Source organism: Gaeumannomyces tritici, assembly GCF_000145635.1.
Source record: "Gaeumannomyces tritici R3-111a-1 unplaced genomic scaffold supercont2.1, whole genome shotgun sequence".
Taxonomy (NCBI): domain Eukaryota; kingdom Fungi; phylum Ascomycota; class Sordariomycetes; order Magnaporthales; family Magnaporthaceae; genus Gaeumannomyces; species Gaeumannomyces tritici.
The window spans coordinates 3,979,098-3,999,226 of record NW_008804545.1 but is presented as its reverse complement, the minus strand read 5'-3'; the positions used below and the strand labels follow the sequence as shown (position 1 = coordinate 3,999,226).

At 59.4% G+C, this 20,129-nt stretch overlaps 6 protein-coding genes across 6 annotated transcripts; 3 read left to right on the top strand and 3 right to left on the bottom strand.

The window, feature by feature from the left end:
* Nucleotides 1–12: 12 nt before the first annotated feature.
* On the top strand, nt 13–2,808 carry GGTG_01246 (cyclophilin-type peptidyl-prolyl cis-trans isomerase). The gene is made up of 3 exons (XM_009219007.1): nt 13–785; nt 860–2,520; nt 2,597–2,808. Exons 1-3 carry the CDS (start codon nt 707–709, stop codon nt 2,732–2,734), a joined length of 1,878 nt encoding a protein of 625 aa, XP_009217271.1. The 5' UTR covers nt 13–706; the 3' UTR covers nt 2,735–2,808.
* Nucleotides 2,809–3,163: 355 nt separating this feature from the next.
* GGTG_01245 (hypothetical protein) lies at nt 3,164–6,873 on the top strand. Its single transcript, XM_009219006.1, has 8 exons — nt 3,164–3,865; nt 3,959–4,888; nt 4,961–4,988; nt 5,109–5,114; nt 5,174–5,201; nt 5,289–5,393; nt 5,459–6,447; nt 6,590–6,873. Exons 1-8 carry the CDS (start codon nt 3,750–3,752, stop codon nt 6,674–6,676), a joined length of 2,289 nt encoding a protein of 762 aa, XP_009217270.1. The 5' UTR covers nt 3,164–3,749; the 3' UTR covers nt 6,677–6,873.
* GGTG_01244 (hypothetical protein) lies at nt 6,769–7,830 on the bottom strand. Its single transcript, XM_009219005.1, has 4 exons — nt 7,628–7,830; nt 7,363–7,419; nt 7,186–7,292; nt 6,769–7,119 (listed from the first exon to the last, which is right to left on the bottom strand). Exons 1-4 carry the CDS (start codon nt 7,822–7,824, stop codon nt 7,097–7,099), a joined length of 384 nt encoding a protein of 127 aa, XP_009217269.1. The 5' UTR covers nt 7,825–7,830; the 3' UTR covers nt 6,769–7,096.
* A 444-nt stretch (nt 7,831–8,274) lies between these two features.
* On the bottom strand, nt 8,275–10,454 carry GGTG_01243 (hypothetical protein). Its single transcript, XM_009219004.1, has one exon. It carries the CDS (start codon nt 10,155–10,157, stop codon nt 8,466–8,468), a length of 1,692 nt encoding a protein of 563 aa, XP_009217268.1. The 5' UTR covers nt 10,158–10,454; the 3' UTR covers nt 8,275–8,465.
* On the bottom strand, nt 10,383–12,294 carry GGTG_01242 (cytochrome c1). Its single transcript, XM_009219003.1, has 4 exons — nt 12,070–12,294; nt 11,744–11,901; nt 11,539–11,601; nt 10,383–11,431 (listed from the first exon to the last, which is right to left on the bottom strand). The coding sequence occupies exons 1-4, from the start codon at nt 12,142–12,144 to the stop codon at nt 10,750–10,752; spliced, it is 978 nt and encodes a 325-aa protein (XP_009217267.1). The 5' UTR covers nt 12,145–12,294; the 3' UTR covers nt 10,383–10,749.
* Nucleotides 12,295–14,331: 2,037 nt separating this feature from the next.
* GGTG_01241 (hypothetical protein) lies at nt 14,332–20,127 on the top strand. Its single transcript, XM_009219002.1, has 5 exons — nt 14,332–15,224; nt 15,297–16,183; nt 16,288–16,340; nt 16,414–18,499; nt 18,575–20,127. Exons 1-5 carry the CDS (start codon nt 14,862–14,864, stop codon nt 20,043–20,045), a joined length of 4,860 nt encoding a protein of 1,619 aa, XP_009217266.1. The 5' UTR covers nt 14,332–14,861; the 3' UTR covers nt 20,046–20,127.
* Nucleotides 20,128–20,129: the final 2 nt, after the last annotated feature.

The window sequence follows — 20,129 nt, the reverse complement described above, 5'->3', positions numbered from 1 at the left end:
GACAGGAGACACCACGAGCCGACTGAGGGTCCCGGACGAGCTCTCAGTTTCATGGGCCTATCTCTTCGTTTTCACCTTTGTGCCAAAAGATATCGTCACGGACAAGTATCGGCCTCAATTTAATGTACTATTTTTTCCCCCTCTTTTTTCTCTTCCTGTTTTGCTGCTGTTGTTACTCGATTCCCCATTGCCATTGTTGAAAGGGCTGTTCCCCACACTGGCAATTCTGGTCCCTGGAACCTGTACCTGGGCTAAAGAGTAGGCACGCCTGCACAATTGGATCCTGCCCACACGCTCATACTATCTATCTGTAGATATCTGATAATTGTTCGGTTCCCTTTGAAGCTTCGACTCGAAGCCTCGGAAATGTGCGTTGTCCTGCACGCATTAGACTGGGATTCGATCCAATGTCCACGAACAGCATCTCGACTGGGCTGCCCACCTGGCGTGGGTGTGGAACCCCACTCAATTAGTTCCCGCCTGGAACGCGTCGCGCCAATCACTCGAGCTCCAGCTCTGGCTTCTTGCTGCTGTCGCAGAAATTCCCCCAAGACGAAAAGCATAATCCCAGATTCGACACCGCGCCCACGCCGGAACGGCTCCATACGTTGAACTCAGGGCCCAGGTCTTCAAAAGACAGACAACCGTGCTTTGCCGCATCGAGACCTCCTCCGGGTGTTCAGGCGGCACGAGCCGGCGATCGAGCATGTCCACAAACGCTTCAGAGGACGATGTCAAGTCTGGCAAGCGAAGTCATGCCGACTTCGCCGCCCAAGATGACGATGGTAGGTGGTCCGGCCTGGCAGTACAGCTCCAGGCTCTGGAATGGAGGAGACCTGACTTTGCTGACATTCTGCAGACAGCTCCTCCAACAGTGACATGGGCCCGCAGCTGCCGTCGCAAGCGCCCAAGAAGAAGCGACGCGTGCTGCCGTACGAGAAGCTATACACGTCGGCCCTCCCCGCATCGGCGCGCTACTCCAAGTCACTCATGCACAAGGAGCAGCTCTCCTTCGTGCTCTGGACCCCACTTACCGAGTTCCTGATCACGGCATCGGTCGACGGCGTCGTCAAGTTCTGGAAGAAGGTCGCACAGGGCATCGAGTTCGTCAAGGAGTTTAAGGCCCACCAGGGGGATATCCGTTCTGTCTCTGTGAGCGCCGACGGCCGCAACTTCGCCACCGCCGGCGTCGACAAGTCGATCAAGATCTTCGATGTCATCACCTTCGATCTGCTCGCTATGATCCCGCTCGAGTTCGTCCCGAGGTGTGTGTGTTGGGTCCATAAGAAGGGCGCCTCACTACCACTACTCGCCGTGTCCGAGGCCGAGAAGCCGCTGATACACATTCTGGACGGGAGAGGGGAGAAGAGCGAGCCACTACACACCATCAAGGGCCTCCACCGGAGTGTGGTGAATGTCATGGCGTTCAACGACGCCTACGATTGCGTCGTTTCGGCGGATGAGGGCGGTATGGTGGAATACTGGAGGCCACACGGCCGCTACGAGAAGCCGAACAATGTCTTTGAGTACAAGAGCGCCACAAACCTCTTTGAGTTCAAAAAGGCCAAGTCGGCCCCGACGTCGCTCACGATATCGCCGACGGGACAGCGGATGGCGACCTACTCGATCCCAGACCGCAAAATCCGGATCTTCGACTTTGCCACAGCGAAGCTCTACCGAACATACGACGAATCCATCCAGACGGCCGAGGAGATGCAGCAAGCCGGCACGGCACTGCAGAAGCTAGACGAGGGCGAGTTCCGGCGGCGGCTGGTGCAGGAGCGCGAGCTCGACACCCCAGCGCTGTCAGACAAGATCAAGGTCATATTCGACGAGTCGGGCCACTTCATCATGTACGGGTCAATCTTGGGCGTGAAGGTCCTCAACACGTACGCGAACCAAGTGGTAAAAGTCTACGGCAAGGAGGAGAACTTCCGAGCCCTCAACCTGGCCATCTACCAGGGGCAACCGCAGAAGAAAGGGGTCACGACGGTGGAAATGGCGGCTTCAAATAACCCGCTGTTGCAGGAGTCCGAGGTCCGGGACCCTATCCTGGTGGCCACAGGGGCGGGCAAGGGACGGTTCTACATGTTCACCAACGACGGGGAAATCTCCAAGTCGACGCGTGACGTGCAGAACGAGAAGCCGACGGTGTTGGGCGGGGGCAAGAAGGCGCAGGAGAAGAAGGCCGAGACGGGGTCGTCGGCTGTGATCCACACGACGTACGGCGACATTCACATCCGGCTGTTCCCCGATGCGGCACCCAAGGCTGTGGAGAATTTCGTGACGCACTCGAAGCGCGGCTACTATAACAACACCATCTTCCACCGCGTGATTCGCAAGTTCATGATCCAGTGCGGCGATCCGCTAGGGGACGGCACGGGAGGCGAGAGCATCTGGGGTAGAGGGTTTGAGGACGAGTTCAGCACGCTGAAGCACGACAGGCCCTACACGGTCAGCATGGCAAATGCCGGGCCGTGCACCAACGGCAGCCAGTTCTTTATCACGACAGTGAAGACTGTAAGTTCTTGTCCTTTACCTGCCCAAATTCACGTTGTGTATATTGTCAACTAATACTGGGCGCCTGTCTCAATAGTCGTGGCTGGACGGCAAGCATACAATATTTGGCAGGGCTACGCAGGGGTTCGACGTGATTCATAAGATCGAGAACGTGCGGACGTACAAAGAAGTACCAGAGGAGGAGATCAAGATACTGAACATAGACATTCAGTAAGTTGCAGGTTCGCGCGACAGGCTTCGATATCGAAATTAAACCAAACCAGATACCCGTTGCTGCTGGAAGAGTTCGCGTGTGCAAATATACAGCCTCCCTCTCCTTGCCTGCAATAGCTGCGCGCGGTCAATTGGAGCCTTGCCGAGGTCCGGCGGGTTCCGGTACGAGGTGTGATGGGCTGGTGGACTGCCATGTAGCACAGCACAAGGTGATGGTTGCTCGCTTATCGCGACAGCCCTATCTCGTCCATTGATCCCAGCGTCCCCAGCTCCTGCTAGCCCCAAGCCCCACAGCTTGGGGGCGCCCCGACTGAGGAACCTGGAGGCCAAAGAGCCTGGGCCCGGCCACTAGACAGCAGCTGACCGGCTTGCTCCGGCATCCAAGGCGGGGGTGGCCGCCAGCCGGAGCCAGGGTCTTCCTGGGCTCACTGAAGATGGCACCGCAAAGAGCAAACGTGGATTGCGATAACAGCCAATCCCTTCTCTTCTGTCCTCTTTCTTCTCCGTGCCTTCGCTCCCTCGCGTTTCCGCCTGTTGCTTGCTCTTTGTCTCTTTCCAACCCAATAGCAACCTCCTTTCCGCCCCCGACGCCTTGGTCAACTCACAACTTCGATGGTAGGCAGGAGAATGCAGCCGCCCGCAGATGGTTCAACCCCAGCCCGCAGAGCAGCACCAGTACCACCGCCTCCGGCAACACCACCACCCCTGGCCGGCCCTGTCAAGTAGACGCAGAACCCGGTCGCAGGCATCCACCGACACCGCGCAGATACGGATACATACCTTGCACCTAGGTAGGTAGGTAGCTACCTGCCTGCTGAGCAGCTGCATACGCACCACCAGACGTCACCACCACCCTAAGCGGCTTGTCCTGTGGGGTCAGGACGGTACGGCAGACACTCCCAGTCGGAGGCCCGGCGACTTGGCCAACCGCCGTCTGCGAGTTTTGATGCTACCCTCGCCCCGCTTCTGTCGGCTAAACACCCAACGCCGCCACCTGCCGTCTTCGAGCGCCCGCCATGCCGCGCCCGCGCAAGCCCGGGGCCCCGGAGCCGAAGCGTCGGAGCCGTAACGGCTGCTGGGGTTGTAAACAGCGTCGCATTGCCTGCACTCAAGAGCGGCCCACCTGTTCAAAGTATGTGCTTAGCGGGTTTGTATTTTTTTAGCAAGCGATAGCCTGTAGCATTGGGCTGACTCCCTTCTCTCCCTTGCGCCTCTTCTCGGCTAGCTGCCAAAAACGCCTCGTCGAGTGCGATTACAGCATACGGCTCAACTGGGAGGGCCGCAAGACAGCCCAGTCGGGGAAGCAGACCTTCCGGTTCGACAGCGACGTCCTGAATGAGGCCTCTGGCCAGAGCGCCTCTGGCCAGAGTTCGGCGAGCCGGAATGTTCCCGTTGTGTTTGACACGGACCTGGCCGCCTCGGCCTCGGCCTCGGTTCCGCCGCGCCGCGCATCTCGCGCTGCACCCGGCCCCGACGCCGAAGCCGTCAGCTCCGAGTGGGACCGTCCCCGCAAGCGCTCACGTCACACCCTAGATGTGCTGTCCCCTCAGTCGGCTACCTCGATATCATCGACATCGACAGCCGATAACTTTGCGAGCGCCAGGTCGTCGCCGTTGATGCCACACCCTCTCCTTGGTCTGGGGGCTGCAGGCGCCGCCCTGGGCCATACCTTGACGTCACTGATGGATGCTGCCCCGCCGCCGTCGCCCTCCACCGAGGTCCTGCACTCTAGCTCGGCGGGGGAGGTCCGCCGCCTGTCGGTCAAGTCGCTTCTCACGGGCCCCCCGGGCCTCATGAACCCGCTCCACGTGCCCATGGACGTCCTCCGCCCGCCGGGCGCCAAGCTGCTGTTCGCCATCCAGGCCGGCTCCGACGACTCGTGCACGTGCTACGGCATCGACAGGGGCTTTGTGGATCTGGACGTCGGGAAGAACGACGACGTCAACGCCATCTCGGACATGGTCCCCGCCCCCAGCGGCGGGTCCTTCCCCTACGACATGGGCGACATCAGCAGCCTGCTCCATGACCATGGCGATGGGGACGATTGCGCTTCTGGAGTGCATGGGCTGAGCGTGCGTCGTGAGCTGGGGGGCTCTTACTACGAAACCCCTGTCATCGTCCGGATACCACGGAAATTCGAGCCTCTGCCGTCAAAGTAAGCGTTGAGCTGCCGTCAAGCCGGAGAAGAACTAGTTGAAGAAGGCTAACCTTTTTGTTTTCCCTCTAGGTTACTCAATAATCCCATGAATTTACTGGTGATTACTGCTTCATCCCTGGATACCTGCCCCCTACTTTCAATATGAAGACCCCTCGTGGTGTCGTCTTCTACGATAGCTCTGTTGTGTATATATATAGCTAACTCGTCATGTTTACAGTATTTTGTACGAAAAGTCTCTAGCACACCTTCTCTTCACCACTCCGGAATACTAACTGCCAATAGCATCACTTCCTCAACCACACAGCCAAGGGTAAGGACAGCGCTCGCTGCGGTTTCAACGGCCGCTACCTCTCACCAACTCTTCGCGGCTTGACTGACGGTTTTCCATCTCGCATAGTTCTCGTGCCTTTCGATGGGCCTCAATCGAACCCCTTTAGAACAATACTGCCTCAGCTCGCCGTGCGAAATGATCACCTGCTGAGCCTCATGCTAGCCTATTCTGGTAGGTCCTGTCGGTTCAGTCCCATTCGGGCCGAGCTGAGCGAGCTTACACTGTTTTCTTTACAGCATCACATCGAGCCAGACTTCTCCAACAGCCGGAGCCGGTGACACGCATTGCACTCTGGGTGCAGGACATCTTCCCAGCCCTACGTGCTGCCCTGAGTGATCCCAACCAGAGCATTTCCAATACCAATGTGGCAACGGCCATCATGCTGGCATCGCTCGAGATCATCTCGCCGACGGCTTTCGGCTACTCCATCTCGTGGCAACGACACCTCTCACTGGCGCGCGAGCTCATATCGGCGCGACCAGGAGGGCTACGCTGGAGTCGGTCTGTGGCCTTGGCCAGCGGCGGGTCATCGTCGGCAGAGCACGAGGAGATTCAGGTCTGTAACTTCCTCTGGAGCTGGTTCGCCTACCTCGACGTCCTGGGCAGCCTCAGCGGCGGCGGCGAGCGCGACGTGTCGAGTGCCTGGATCCTAGACTACAAGGTCTACGCGCCCGAGGACGACGACGAGATCGACTGCATCATGGGCTTCTCGACGTCGTGCGTCTACATACTGGCCAAGATCGCGGAGCTCGCAAGGCGCTGCGCGAGCGCGCGGCGCCTGGCTCTCAAGGAACAGGAGAAGGACGAGTCGCGCGGATCGCGGGAATGGACGCCCGGGCCCGTCGTCCTGGAGAGGGCCGAGGCGCTGCAGCACGACCTGGCGCGGAGCATCGAGCTGCCGCCGCGGCCGTGCCCGCACGTCAAGGGCACCGAGGACGCGCTCTGCTGGAACGGCGCCGAGCTGGCGGCCTGCAACAGGGCGTACCACTGGGCGGGGTCGCTGCACCTGCACCGGCGCGTGCTGGGCAAGCCGGCGTCGCACCCGGACGTCCGGGCCGGCGTGGCGAGCATCGTCGAGTGCCTGGCCGAGATACGGCGGGGAGGCACCGCCGAGGCCTGTATGGTGTTCCCCATGTTCACGGCGGGATGCCTCACGCCGGACGCGTCGCAGCGCAGCCTGATCAAGGAGAGGCTGCGGGTGGTTGAGAATACGGGAATGGTGCAGGTGAGTCGGGTGACACTGCCGCGACTTGGCTGGCAACTCTTTCCGCCCAAACTCGTCCCCCCTCTTTACCAAGTCAACGCCGCCGTCTTGGAATCCAACTGTGCGACTATGGCTGACACGAGAGTGTGTCGCAAAACTTTAGGTCCGGAGAGCTCGAGAGTTGATGGAAAGGTCATGGGAGACGGGGTTACCTTGGGGAGCGTTGATTACCACCGAGTTTATTGGCTAGATAGACGAGACATGGGCGTAGATCCGGCCTAGACTACTACGTCCTACCTCGTAAGACACGAGCCATCATTGGGATTTGACAGCCCAGGTTTACGGGTACCAAAAGGGGAAGGAATGGGAAAAGCGAGGCATACTGGCTTTCGGGAAAAGACAAGACAGGCTGGTATTGAGCCACGGTGCCACCCAACCAATTGCAAGTTCCAAGTGACTTTCCACGATGGCGCTCTGTGCATCCTCCATGGGGGCGTTCCTGGCTCGAAACACCGATGACTTGGCTATTGTGTGCAACTTTTGCATTGAGGACCCGCCCTGGTTTTATTGCCGCTGCGATCGTAGCAGCCCAGAGATCCGTTTCGGTTCCAAAGCTGCGAGTCTGTTGCGGGTTTGAACAAGTCGAGGCAAGAAGGGAAGAGGGCAAGTGTCAGCGTTTGTGCTGCTTGTAGGCTTGAAGCCTAGATATTATTAGATTGTCCCGACATGCGCAGGAAGACCTACCTAGCTGGACGGTACTTCTCTCGCGGAGCTTTCCCGACCCGTCGACGCACCGGCAGCTGAAAGACCCGCGGGATGACCTGAGGTCAAACTCGCACCGCGAGCAGGAGCCGGAGAAGCGACCACTTTGTTGTGTTCCGGTCAGCAAAGGCGTGGAGATCTGGGGCTGGCAGTGGTGAGGATTTCGTGGCGTACTTCTCGGTGAACTTGAGGACTCCCTGGTCGTTTCTAATGCACCAGTCAAGGTCGATCCTGTCGTCCCCTCGGGAGGATCACTAGTTAGAGCCGCTGCTCCACGCGGGCGCTTGGAACTTTTTGCTGGACTGCTGATTTCGGGGCCCCGTGGGGGGGGGGGGGGGGGAGAAGGAGAAGAAGAGTAAAGGAAAAGGAGGAGGAAAAAAAAGGGAAAAAAGGAGGAGGAAAAAGAGGAGAGTTTTAACAATAACAGGTAAAATTATACCAGGTCCAATCGTAGCCATGTATCTCCTTCCTGTCGTTGGTGCAGTAGGCACCGAGGAACTTGTCCTGGGCGAAGATGGCGCCGGCTAGGGTGCAGCTCTCGCTGATGCCCTGGGCGCGGCAGAGGAGGACGGGCAGGCTAGCCGCGGCGGCGGCCAGCAGGGCGGGGGCGGGCTTGGATTGCGAGTCGAGGCGCATGCTTCGTTGGCCCTGCCGTGGTGTTGGTAACGATGTTTGAGGTATTGTAGTGTTCTGATGGACTATTGGGTGCCTCTGGGTGGGTGCCTAGGTTCGTGGAATGATGAAGGTGTGTAAGCGGTGGCCTTGTCTGGGTGCTGGGGGCGATGGCTGGAGGGATCGCAGGTGAATGGATATCGAGAGTGAGTGAGATGGGCAACGTGATGATCTTACAAGACGAGGAAGAGCGGAGGTGAATAAGTGCATATTCTCTTCCCGTCAGACGGGACGGGGTCATGCCCACTTCGCTTCAGCTTGCATCGATCCCGCCTGTCTTAGAGCCTCGACTCCAGGGTCGCACCTTCTGCATCCCGACGGGAGCTTGTCCACGAGGGATAGAGTTGGAAACACACGAGCTCAACCACGTCGGCGTATTCTTACCGAGCAAGAGTCGCTATCATTCGCTAGAGACGCTACTCTAAAAAGACAAAAAGGTTGGTTTGCCGACACAAAAAGGGGTTGTGTCTCCAAGCCCAAATTCGGTGCGACGCAATAGCGGCAAGCACTGTCTCGAGACCACGCACGCCATGGAGAGAAAGGTTAGGCTCGTGACCAGACCCCAAGGCAGGCGAGAGACAGCTTGAGCAAAGAAGAAAAAAAACTCATGAAACAATACGAAGCCGCCCGAGGTCGTCGTACCCGACCCGCCCCTCGTCCACGGCCCTCCTCAGCTCCTCGGCCAGCACCTCGCGCTCGCCCGTGTCGGGGTCCCAGTCCCAGCCCTCGCGCATCCACATCCAGCGCAGGTAGGCGCGCAGCTCCTTGTCCGCCGGCCGCACGCGCATCCACTCGGGCTGGAACGACGAACAACTCTTCTCCTCTTCCTCCTTGCCCGCCGCCCGACCCAGGAGCTCGTCGCGGCAGAAGATGCGCCACGAGTCGAGCGCGTACGGGCCCTGCGTCATGTGCCCAATCTCCCACGCCGAGCCCGCGCCGCGGCTAGCTGCCGCTTCGCCATCTCCGTCGTCATCGCCATCGCCATCCCCTTCATCGTGCTCATCATACTCGGGCCCGAACCTCTCACCCAGCCTCACGTCCGCACCGTCCCCGCGCCGCGGGTAGTTCTTGACGCCGTACCGCACGCCCCTCGACGGCGGGTCGCGCAGCCACGCGCGCGCGAGCCGCAGTATGGCCCGGCGCCGGACGGTGCCCAGGCCGAGGTGGCGGATCATTCCCAGCAGCTCGTCCGGGTCGGCGGCCGCCACGTCAGCGGCGCCCGCCGGGTACCGGTCCGACAGCGCCCTAAAGACGGGTATGGCGGCGCGCCCGGCCGTCTTGACCAGCAGCCGCACCGCCACCAGGAGCCGGAACGGGTCGTGCGCGACCTCTTCCTGTATCAGCCCGAATCGCGCCGCCGTGAGCGGCGGGAACGGGAGGCCCGACACCGCCCCCCCTGGTGGGCGCGGGGTGATGCCTTGCTTCGGGGCGGAGTCGCCCTGGAGCAGCACGGTCTGCTGACCGACGACGGGCCGTGCTGATGCTGCTGATGCTAGTGTCGGGCTGCTGCCGCAAAAGTGTCGAGATGTCGTTCCCCGCTTCTTGGCGCTGGGAGTAGTTGGCGGCGGTGGTGGTGGTGGCGACTTCGATGGCGAGGCTGGCTTGTTTCGGTTCAGGTCGCTCTCTTTCGTGGCCTCCTGTGGTGGCTCAGATGGTGCAGTGTCGTTGGGGCTGCCGTCAGGCGCGGCATCGGGCTTGCCGAACTCGCGCTTGATCTCGACCTTGATCCTCTTGGGCTGCGGTTCGGCCATGGGCTGCGGTTCGGCCACGGGCTGCGGTTCGTCGGTCCAGTAGGGCGACTGTGCTGGATCATTTTGCTTTATTGTTCGTGATCCCCTCGGCTTCCAGTTCCTTTGCGCCTCCTTTTTCACGACGATCGGCGAACCCTCCGGCAGGCAGCTCGGCTCTCCACCGAGGAGCCCGTCCAGGCACGCAAAGAGGTGTATGTTGCTGTTCCCCTGCAGCAGCCGGTCGTCGCCGATGCCGCGGCAAAAGTCCCCTCGCAGCAGCAGCTGCTGCTGCTTATTCATGGCGACGGCGCACCACAGCATGAGATCCCAGTCCTCGGCGGCCGCCATCAGGCCGGTGCCGTAGAGCTCGTCGACGGCCCCGCGGGGCGCCGTCTCGGACGCGATCAGCGACGTCAGGAACTCCATGGACTCGTCACCGTCGACGTCGAACCCGTGCAGGAGGTTGCGCGCCGCCTTGCTGGTGAGCCGAGGCGGGCCTGAGGCGCATCGGGGGGCCGCTGACGACGGCGATACCACGTCCTCCCTCTGGCGCTTTCCCTTTCCCATCCTGTCCGTTGTGTTTTGCTTACTATCTGGCTTTTGCGACTCCTCGCGATTATAATAATCCGCGAAGAGTGTCGTTGGGGGTTGTAGGGAACCTTGGTGTGGCAGAGAGACGAGAAGATGATAAAGTTCTTGTGGAGCCCGGTATAATTCAATAGGCTGCTCGAGTTTTGCTCGGCGATTTGACAGTGAATTAGCGCCCAGGCTTGAGCTGCTGCACCTAAGGAAGCCCCAATCCCGCAAGCATTCGCCGTTTATATAGCAGGAAAAAAAAAGAGCAGGACGCTTTAGACTTTTCCGAGACCGACCAAGACACCCTTTCGGAGATTCACACCTTTTCCCGACCAGGCACAGGAGAAAGCCAAAATAGTGTTGACCGTAAAGAAATCTACCAGTGTATTGTGAAGATCCGTAAGAGACTAGAGGAAAGAGTTTGGTACCCTCTACGCCTGGCCCCGCCGAATTTCTGCTTTCATTCATCCCTGACGGAATAAGACATGAAAGTACCGCCATATAACATACAAAAGACCAGGCTCCGCGCAGGTGCAACCCTCACATCCCGAGCGCTGCTTCTTTTCCACCATTTTGCGTGAGATTAACGGCGAATAGTCTCCTCACCCGCAGCCTTCGGAGGGTCGTAGGTGATCTTCCTTGTCTTCATGTAGGCCCACTTGTAGCGTTTGACCCAGACACTCATTGCGAAGAGGGCCGACGTGACAACCAGGACCTTGAAGCCCATGCGCTTGCGGTCGTCCATCTCGGGCTCGGCAGCCCAGTTGAGAAACTCGACGACGTCCTTGGCCATCTGCGACGCGCTCGCCGGCGTCTCGTCCTCGTACTCGACTAGGTCGTCGTAGAGCACACGGGCCATGGCGATGCCGGTGCCGGGGAAGTAGGGGTTGAAGTTGAGGCCATCGCCAACCTGGGCGCCCGCCGGCGGCTCCTCGGGGTAGCCCGTCAGCAGCGAGAAGACGTAGTCACAACCTCCGTGACGCGCCTTGATGATCAGGCTCAGATCCGGGGGCAGGGCGCCGTTGTTGGAAAACCGTGCCGCCTCATCATTGGGGTAAGGCGCCGGCAGGTAGTCCGACAACTTTCCAGGGCGCTTCTCGATCTCGCCCTGGTCGTTGGGCTCCGTGTCGTACTCGTTCTCCTCGGCCAGCGCCTTGGCCTCGTCCACAGTCAAGATGGTACCGACAAGAGAACGGTAAGGGACTCTGCTGAGCGAGTGGCACGAGGCGCAAACCTCGCGGTAGACCTGGAATCCTCGGCGGAGGCTATCATTCACAACCAGTCCCGGCGAGTTAGAGTTGCGTTGTGCTTCTACAGATCCAAAGGCTCGGCCACAGCCAATACTGTGCCTCGGGCATTGGGGACACCTTACGCTTGGTGGTCAAAGGTCTTGAACCATTGCTCGTGGACCCACGGGTATTTGGTAGGATGGAGACTGTCCAAGGCAAGGAAGGTCAGTTGTGGTGTTTCGGGCCAGGCTAGGTAGAAGGTGTTGCCAGCGATATATGCCGCAGCCCGACAGCGTTGGTGCCAAGGCCGAGTCGATCGAGACGCTGGATGCTCCAGGGTTCACATACCCTTCCTCAGCCGGAGTCATGGCATGGGCTGTGGTGCCGTAGAGGTGGTAGTACCATGCCGCCGAGCCAACTGCGACGGCGGTAGAGGCCACGGCGGCGATGTTGAGGTTGCGTGGAGAAGCTTCGGCAGCGCCAGAGCTTGATGACGAGATGGACCGCTACGGCAGAGATGTGTGTCAGCACTGACTGGCCTGCAGGCTCGGTGGGCACCGGCGAGGTGTTCCTGAGGACTGGCGCCCGAGGACGGAGCGGCGCCGGGGGTCGGGCGATGGCCATGGTGCCGACGTCCCCTCGGGCGGGCGGAAGAAGTCGGGACTGTCTCGCACCTTGACAGTGTTGAGCGCGCCATTCCGCGGGAAGGCTCGCGTCGGGGCCGAGCGCAGGCACCTCGCCGCCAACATCTTGAGGAAGACTGCTGCTCGGCTTTGAAAGGGAAATCGGGCGGTTGGGCTGGGCAATTGGTTGCCAATGGGTCGTGAGGATCGGGAGGTTTTGCACCAGTCGAGATTTCCCGAGGGGAGCACGCCATGACTTTCAATCCAGCCCACTCGATTGGCTGGCAGCGCAGCTGGTTCGATGGCTCTTGATCCGCCCCGTGGTCACGTGCGATCCACAGCGTGCAGTGGGTGGTGGGTGGTGGGTGGTGGGTGGCCGTGTGGCTGTCGCCTGCCCAAACTGCCCAAACTGCCCAACCTCGGCCCCTCCTTTCGGATTTTATAGCGCGCCCTCGTTGATGGGTGAGGTTACTGCCAGCTACATTGTGTCAATACCCTTGGAAGCTATTCTAATTGCATCCGGGTGTGTACAAGTCTTGTTTTTCTTCCTAGAAACCTGATCACATACTCACCCTAGCCAATCGCTCGCCTGTGTGCCAGTCTCTCTTCGCTTGCTATGCTATGGTCCCCGATGCGCCACTCAACCTGTGGCGTACACAGAGGTATCTCTCCAACAATGGGCGGCTTGAGGTTCCTCCAAGGTTTGGGTGTTTGGGGATTTATCATGCAGGACCCCTCTGATGTAAACACATAGGGCGGGTCCTAGGTGCCTACCAGATAGTAGCACGAATCCAGTCCTCTATTCTTCGATGGGAAGCTGTCGCCGCATGTCATTGCCACTTTTGATACCGGCTTCGTCGCTGACTAACGAGAATTTTCGGTCGGACGATGTATGGTGTCGTGATACCCTCGCCTGCTCCCACACACCCTACCCAGTCAGGGAGCAGCCGCCTATTCGGTTATAAACAGGTGCCTAGCAAGGTGTGACTCCCACCCCTGGTTCCTTTTCCTTCCCATGTAGTCACTATAAACTTTTCCCCGCGATTTTACCATGTGATCGATCGTCCAGACACCACCATCATCAGTGCCTATGCTTCCCATCCGTATTGTGTAGGCTTCAATGCCAGTTCGCGTTGGAGTCATTCATTTCCTGGATTATTCTATTGGATCGAGATCATGTGGAAAAGATAACGGCTACCGTACAATGCGTAGGCTTTGGGTAACTTTGGGTAACAGCACCCCTTGTACTATTTTATGGTACTGGCACAACTGCACACACTAAAGATGAGCTCCTGTCAACCCCATGCTGGTAGGGCTGAAACATGTGCTCTTGATGTAGGTTGAACACAAGCACTCTGGGGAGTAAATTTGATTCTAGTCAAAATGCCACTTGATACTCGCAGAACCGAGACAGAAGGAAAGGAGACAGGGAGAGACAGGTCGAAGCGACAGATATTGCACGCATACCGATGAGCGGGTAGACACACTCGATGGCGACTCAAAGTTTCTAGTCGCACTCGGGGGTCTTTATATCCAGCGCGATCCCCACCATCAAAACCGGGTGACTTCCTCGCGTGTCGCGTCGGAACTTTGTTCGGATGGATAGTGAGTTTGTTGAGCTGGCAGCGCATGAAGTGTCGCACGCCGCCGCTGGCCTGGACAGCGCACTGCTGTGATTGAGCATGACCGACCACGCTGTGGTGGTTGCGAGACCCAGGCCGCGTGATGGTTACTCTGCGGGACATGTAAGCACATAATCTCGTACGCACACCACGTAAGACGAGTGCTGGGACATTCTTCACGCAAGGGACGGATAATCCCTCAAGGCTCGAGGGGACGGGAGCTGGTGCCGTCCCCGATCATCGGAGCATGGCGGCAGACCTCCTAGGCCACCAGGAGGACGGGGACGGGCACTGAGACGGGCACCTTGATGGTCGGCCAAAGGGGTTCCTGGGCCGGCAATGAGTCGCGCTGCCGTGTTTGGCGGTTGGCGCGGATGGATGGACCAGGCTGCAAGCATGGCGGCTTGGGATGCGCCTTGGTGCTGCTATTGGTGGGCCCGGGCTTAGTGCGGCCAGGCGGCTACTGTACCACTACTGTACCGCCCATAGCGTAGTGCTCGGGGTTAGGCTGCCTTTGGACTGGAGTAATCGAGGAGGCTCAAGTTTTTCCAGGCAGCCGTGGCCGAGATTGGGCTGCAAACTTGACGCTGTTGCTCGCCAGGCACCATGACCGTTGATGCATTTGTAATCCGTGGTGGGCTCGACTTCTACTGGTATCTTTTGCCTCAATATCCATCGGCTCGCTCTTCATCTTGTATCCAGGTCAGTGTCCGCCCGTTGTGCTGCTAGCCCTGGCTTGAGGTTGTGACCGTGTCTGACAAAAACGGTCAGAGTGCTACTGCAGATCTCTAAAAGCAGCAAGCAGCAAGCAGCACGGCCCGCGCCCCGATAAAAAAAAAAGCGACCAGGATCCCGGACACTGGCTTCCGCCCCCCTGCATCACAATCTCTCGCAGGCGCGCATCTCGGCTTGTAGGAAACGGAAGCTTGCCTTGTCTATTGTCTTTGACCCTAGTCTTCCCGTCGTCACCCTCACCGCTCCCGACCTTACCCGTCGCCGCTCTTGTTATAAATTGATCCTTGCCTCTCTCGCAATCATCTTTGGCTTGGGCCAACTCAGAAAACCGGGCTGTTGACACCGCGTCTCAGTCGTGCTGCCCTCCACTGGCCGTTGTAAGCCCACTGTGGACTCGGCTATAGCCTGCCTGCCTCGGGTCTCTCGGCTGCTGCTGTCCTGTATGCTTCCCCAGGCAGCAGCACCATAAACGCCGGACCCGCCGCAATGGACAGCCCGGGCCACTTCGGGCCCCTGATAGCGGCCGCCGGCCTCGGCCTTGTTGTTGGGCTCAGCGCGCCCGCCATCAAGCACGTTGCCAACCGCCGTCGGCAGCCTTCGGCCCCCGACTCGGTCGACGCTTCTTCCGAGGCCGCGCCGCCGGTGTACTTGTACGAGGACCGGGATGGCAAAGCCACCGAGCAGTCCATGAAAGACTTTTCCGATGCGTACCCCGGAGTCTCCGCCTGGGCCAGCAGCGCCGTTGGCTTGGGCTCTGCGATCGCTGCCGCCGTTTTGCTTGCCGGCCGGTCCGGAGTTCCCCATTCTAGTTTTGGGATGCTCGCCCTCTTGGCTGACGCTATTTCTTGGGTGATTACCTCCAAGACCCTGCTGCCACTGATATTACTAGACAATGGCTAACACCTCTCTTCACGAACCAAGACCTTCCTCTGCGTGCAGTGTGCGAGCCTCCCCCTCAAACACCAGTACCAGACGAGGTACAGGCTGGTTCTCTACTCCTTGGGAGCATCTGCCGTTCTTCTCGCCTCTCTCCTGGCCCGGTTTGGCGCCCCGGTTCTGCACATGGCTGCCCAGGTTCGGAAGTCGACGCCCCTTGGGAGTGTGGTCCTGGGTGTGTGCTGGCTTGTGCAAATAATCGCGGCACTCGGAGCCGTGCTTTCGTTCGCCTCTTTTCGGCAGCGCCCGGACGTCTATCACGAAGGCCACCTCGTAGACCAACAGCACACGGCTTCCATCATCCAGAGAATGTCGTACTCGTGGAACAAGACCGTCTTCAGGGTCGCCAAGGAGCGGCAGTTGGAAAAGGCCGACCTTCCTGACCTCGATCACACCAGGAGATCCGCGAACCTCAGCTCCAAGTTCCTAGCTCGCCAACTCACGGGAAGGCTCTGGCGCCAGCTCATCGTCGCACACTGGCAGAGGCTGGGCCAGCAGTGGGCCATCAGCTTCGTCATTAGCTCCCTCGCGCTTGTGCCACAATATGTCCTGTACAACTTCCTCGAGATCCTGGACAAGCCTAGTACCATCACGGGCGGCACAGACCCCATCCTCTTCGCCTGGGTGCTGTGTTTGTGCGCGAGCCTGCTGCTTCAAGTATGGGTCAACAGCGTCATGCGCTGGCTAACCTCCTCTCGCCTCGAGTCTCCCGTACTGTCTCTGCTTCAGTCCATGGTATTTAAGAAAGCCCTACGCCTGAAAGAGACGGCGTCTCCGCCTTCCAAGCCCTCCACCGATGGCACAGGCAACAGCGACAGCAAGTCCAGCTCGGTAGACACCCGAACCTCCATCGTCAATCACATGAAGTTAGAGTATGTTTGATGTTCCTCCCACCGCCTGCGTGGCAGACACACCATTTTGCCACCGAAGGTGCCCACGGCGTCAGCGAGAACTGGATCACGCTAACTTCTAGTAGCAGCAGCAGAACCGTCATGGCGGCTTCCTGGGGGTACATGTTCCCTGTAGCGTGTAGGTCTACCTCTAAAACGCGCCTGCTGCTGAGATTCTATGCAAACACTCGCTGACTTGTGTGCTTGGATAGTATTCAAGCTTGCTCTCTCGGGAACGTTTCTGGCACAGCTGGTCGGCTTCAAGAGCCTCGCGGCCGGCCTTCTATCATCCCTTCTCGTTCTCCCCATCAGCCATCTACTCTCCAAGAGATACGCCAAGATCCAGTTTGGCCTCATGAAGTATCGTGACGGCAAGGCCCACCTGCTCACCGAGGCTCTTCAGGGAATGCGCCAAATCAAGTTCTCGGCACTCGAGCAGCACTGGGAGGACAAAATCCTCAAGAGCCGCGAGGAAGAACTGGCCCAGTTCTGGATTGTCAACCTATGGATGAGCCTCACGGCCCTGGTCCTCAACCTCGGGCCGCTCCTGCTTTCGTCTGTCACACTTGCCGTCTACGCCTTCACCACCGAGGGTGGCATCAGGGCATCGGTCATCTTCGCCTCGCTCGGCCTATTCGACCAGCTAGACGAGGCAATCCAATACCTTCCCCTGATTCAGGTCTACATCATGGAGGCGTGGACAAGCTGTGTACGGATCGAGAAGTTTCTCGGCCAGCCTGAAAAGGAGCCCATCTCCACCGCCCACGACCACATCGCCTTTGAAAGCGCGACCTTTGCTTGGCCCAAGTTCGAGGAGGTGGAGGGAGAAGGTGCAGAGCCTCTGGAGGCTAGGTCGGTGCTCAGAGACGTCACTCTGGACTTTCCTTCCCAAGGGCTGAGCATAATCACGGGCAATACGGGCTCGGGCAAGAGTCTTTTGCTGGCCGCGATACTGGGAGAAGTCACCCTCATCTCGGGCAAGGTCCGCACACCACCCGCCCAGCAGTCGATTGAAAACTTGGAGCACATTGCCGATAGCGACTGGATCATCCCGGAACTCACAGCGTTTGTGCCGCAAACACCCTGGATCGAGACCGGTACCGTACGAGACAACATTCTGTTTGGGCTCCCGCTGAATGCCACACGGTACGCAAAGGTCCTGGCTGCTTGTGCGCTGGAAAAGGACATGGCTCTCTTGGTAAATGGAGACGGGACCGAGGTCGGACCCAAGGGCGTCACATTGAGCGGCGGGCAGCGGTGGCGAGTGGCTCTTGCACGAGCTCTTTACTCGCGGGCCGGGATACTTGTTCTTGATGATGTGCTCAGCGCTGTGGACGCCCACGTCGGCAAAATCATTGTCGATCAGGCCCTTGCTGGCGAGCTGGCAAACGGCCGCACCCGTATTCTGGCCACCCACCACGCCGAGCTGTGCTTGCCCATCGCCAGCTATCTGGTCCGCCTCCACGAGGGGCGCCTGGAGAGCGCCGAAACGCTGGCGGCGACGCCCACCAAACCTACCCCCGTTCTCAAGAGCGACGCGTCCTCGCACGTTACGGGCCTGAGCAGCAGTGACGGGATGACAGTCTCGGACCACCAAAGTGTCTCGGCGCTGACTACGCCAGAAGACAGCGATGGCGAGCAGCAGGACAAGAAGTCCGATAAGCAAAAGAACAAGAAGAAGGAAGACGAGGAGGGGCGCGAGAAGGGGAGGGTAAAATGGACAGTCTACAAGGGTTACCTCTCGGCAAGCAACACCGTCATACTCTGGCTCGGAGCCCTGCTGCTGATATTTTCCGGCAGAGTCATACTCGTTGGCAGAACCTGGTCGCTCAAGGAGCTTTCCAGCAGCGAGCCCAGCGCCTCTGCGGCCAGCCTTGGGGCTGGAAACGTCAGTGGCGGAGGCTATGCCCACGGGTCCGGCCACGGGCAGGTGTACGTTCAGAACCCCATCATGTACACTCCGGTCTTCCAGCAACAGCAGCAGCAGCAGGCGGGTGGCCATCGTTCGGTTGCCTTCTGGATCGGGGCCTACATCGTCCTCGAGCTGGCTGCCGTGCTCTGCGGCATCGGGAGGCTGCTCGTCTTCACGGCGATTGGGCTGAGAACAGCGAGGGTTCTGTTCCGCCGCATGACCCACGCCATCCTCAGGGCACCTCTCAAGTGGATCGACACGGTGCCCTCGGGCCGCATTCTCAACAGGTTTACCTCGGATATTTTCACTGTCGACCGTAGGGTGGCGGCAGATCTGGGGTCTTCACTTACGTCTGTGCTCACCGTGGTCACCATCATCGCGACAAGGTACGCATCACCACATCAAACCTCGGGATTCTTGCACTGAAGTGCTAACTAACTGCCTGGCCATGCACAACTCAGCTTGTCTGTCTCCAAATATGTCAACATGTTTGGTCTGGTTTTGCTGGCACTCTACGCAAGGATTGCGATGGAGTACATCTCGGCGGCGCGCGAGGTCAAGAGGCTCAACTCGGTGGTCTGGTCGCCCATCTATGACCAGTTTTCCTCCGTCTTGACCGGTCTCTCTACCGTCCGAGCCTTTGGCAGGACCGACTTCTACACGAATCGCATGCACAACCTAATCGACACGGCCGCCAAAACGAGCTGGGCGCTGTCGCTTTCCCAACGATGGATGGCGTTCCGGATGGGAGTGCTAGGTGTATTCTTTGTCACGACGGTGGCCGCAGCTGTGGCATTGGGCCACGTCGATGCGGCGCTCGCCGGCTTCAGCCTGACCTTCGCTCTAAGCTACACGAGTGCCCTGACCGGGCTCCTGCAGAATATGGCCTCTATCGAGCTCGGCTTCAATGCGACCGAGAGGGTGTTGGAGTACTGTGATCTGAAGACGGAGCCCCAAGACGGCGAGGACGCGCCGGCGGCTTGGCCAACCGAGGGGCGGATCGAGGTGGAAAACCTCACGGTTGCGTACAAGGAGGAGCTCCCGCCTGTGCTCAAGGACCTGACGTTTACCGTCGAGTCCGGTGAGCGGATCGGGATTGTAGGAAGGACCGGAGCCGGCAAATCGACCTTGGCATCGGTGCTGTTCCGGCTGCTGGAGCCGCGGGGAGGCTCGGTCCGCATCGACAATGTCGATATTTCTAAGCTGAAGCTGTCACAGCTCCGGAGCAGGCTGGCCATCATCCCCCAGGACCCGTTCCTGTTCTCGGGCACATTACGTTCGAACCTGGATATGGAGGGCGAGATGGACGACTACCAGCTCCAGGTGGTCCTGCAGCGTGTTCATCTTGTCAAGCCAGAGAGCCCCGACGCATCTCGCCCATCGGCATACCCGCTCGTCCCGTCACCCGACGGCAGCGCCCCGGCCGAGGCTACCACTGGAGGAGATGAGGGCGTGGGCAACGCGTTCAAGGACCTCTCCATGTCGATATCGACGGGCGGTGCCAACCTTTCCCAGGGCCAGCGGCAGCTCGTGTGTCTGGCCAGGGCGCTGCTGTCGCGGCCCAAGATTGTGGTGCTGGACGAGGCGACGTCGGCGGTGGACCGGGGCACGGACGCAGCGATCCAAGAGTCGCTGCGCGAGGACTTCGTGGCGGCGGGTTGCACCGTCTTTGTGATTGCACACCGGCTCAGCACGGTAGCCGACTTTGACAAGATCCTGGTCCTGAAGGACGGGCGGATAGCGCAGATGGGCACGCCCGCGGAGATCCTGCGGGCGGGCATGCAGGCGGCGGAGGAGGAGAGCGGCCAAGGCTCGGAGCCGCGCCCCGACGACGCCGGGGACGGTGCGGATGATAGGGCGTTCTGGGATCTAGTGCGGAAAAGCTCTGAAAAGGAAAAGTTGGTGGAAATGATTCTAGGTGAGAAGGCGTGAGGATATGTCTGGGTATCTAGTTGGGTAGAGTCATGCGATTCTCATAAGCCTTGGACGTCTCCCTTACCCCAAGACATCTGGGGG

Bases quoted from the DNA above. Each gene is read 5' to 3' on its own strand.
- GGTG_01241 (XM_009219002.1), top strand. From the start codon at position 14,862: ATGGACAGCCCGGGCCACTTCGGGCCCCTGATAGCGGCCGCCGGCCTC. The intron at 16,341-16,413 runs GTAGGTCTACCT...GTGCTTGGATAG, and splicing joins GTACATGTTCCCTGTAGCGT to TATTCAAGCTTGCTCTCTCG. The intron at 18,500-18,574 runs GTACGCATCACC...TGCACAACTCAG, and splicing joins GTCACCATCATCGCGACAAG to CTTGTCTGTCTCCAAATATG.
- GGTG_01243 (XM_009219004.1), bottom strand. From the start codon at position 10,157: ATGGGAAAGGGAAAGCGCCAGAGGGAGGACGTGGTATCGCCGTCGTCA.
- GGTG_01242 (XM_009219003.1), bottom strand. From the start codon at position 12,144: ATGTTGGCGGCGAGGTGCCTGCGCTCGGCCCCGACGCGAGCCTTCCCG. The intron at 11,602-11,743 runs GTATGTGAACCC...TGCCTTGGACAG, and splicing joins ATGACTCCGGCTGAGGAAGG to TCTCCATCCTACCAAATACC. The intron at 11,432-11,538 runs GTAAGGTGTCCC...TGTGAATGATAG, and splicing joins AAGACCTTTGACCACCAAGC to CCTCCGCCGAGGATTCCAGG.
- GGTG_01244 (XM_009219005.1), bottom strand. From the start codon at position 7,824: ATGCGCCTCGACTCGCAATCCAAGCCCGCCCCCGCCCTGCTGGCCGCC. The intron at 7,420-7,627 runs GTATAATTTTAC...AGGGGACGACAG, and splicing joins CATGGCTACGATTGGACCTG to GATCGACCTTGACTGGTGCA. The intron at 7,120-7,185 runs GTACCGTCCAGC...CTAGGCTTCAAG, and splicing joins GGGAAAGCTCCGCGAGAGAA to CCTACAAGCAGCACAAACGC.
- GGTG_01245 (XM_009219006.1), top strand. From the start codon at position 3,750: ATGCCGCGCCCGCGCAAGCCCGGGGCCCCGGAGCCGAAGCGTCGGAGC. The intron at 3,866-3,958 runs GTATGTGCTTAG...CTTCTCGGCTAG, and splicing joins GAGCGGCCCACCTGTTCAAA to CTGCCAAAAACGCCTCGTCG. The intron at 5,394-5,458 runs GTAGGTCCTGTC...TTTTCTTTACAG, and splicing joins CCTCATGCTAGCCTATTCTG to CATCACATCGAGCCAGACTT.
- GGTG_01246 (XM_009219007.1), top strand. From the start codon at position 707: ATGTCCACAAACGCTTCAGAGGACGATGTCAAGTCTGGCAAGCGAAGT. The intron at 786-859 runs GTAGGTGGTCCG...GACATTCTGCAG, and splicing joins CGCCGCCCAAGATGACGATG to ACAGCTCCTCCAACAGTGAC. The intron at 2,521-2,596 runs GTAAGTTCTTGT...CTGTCTCAATAG, and splicing joins TTATCACGACAGTGAAGACT to TCGTGGCTGGACGGCAAGCA.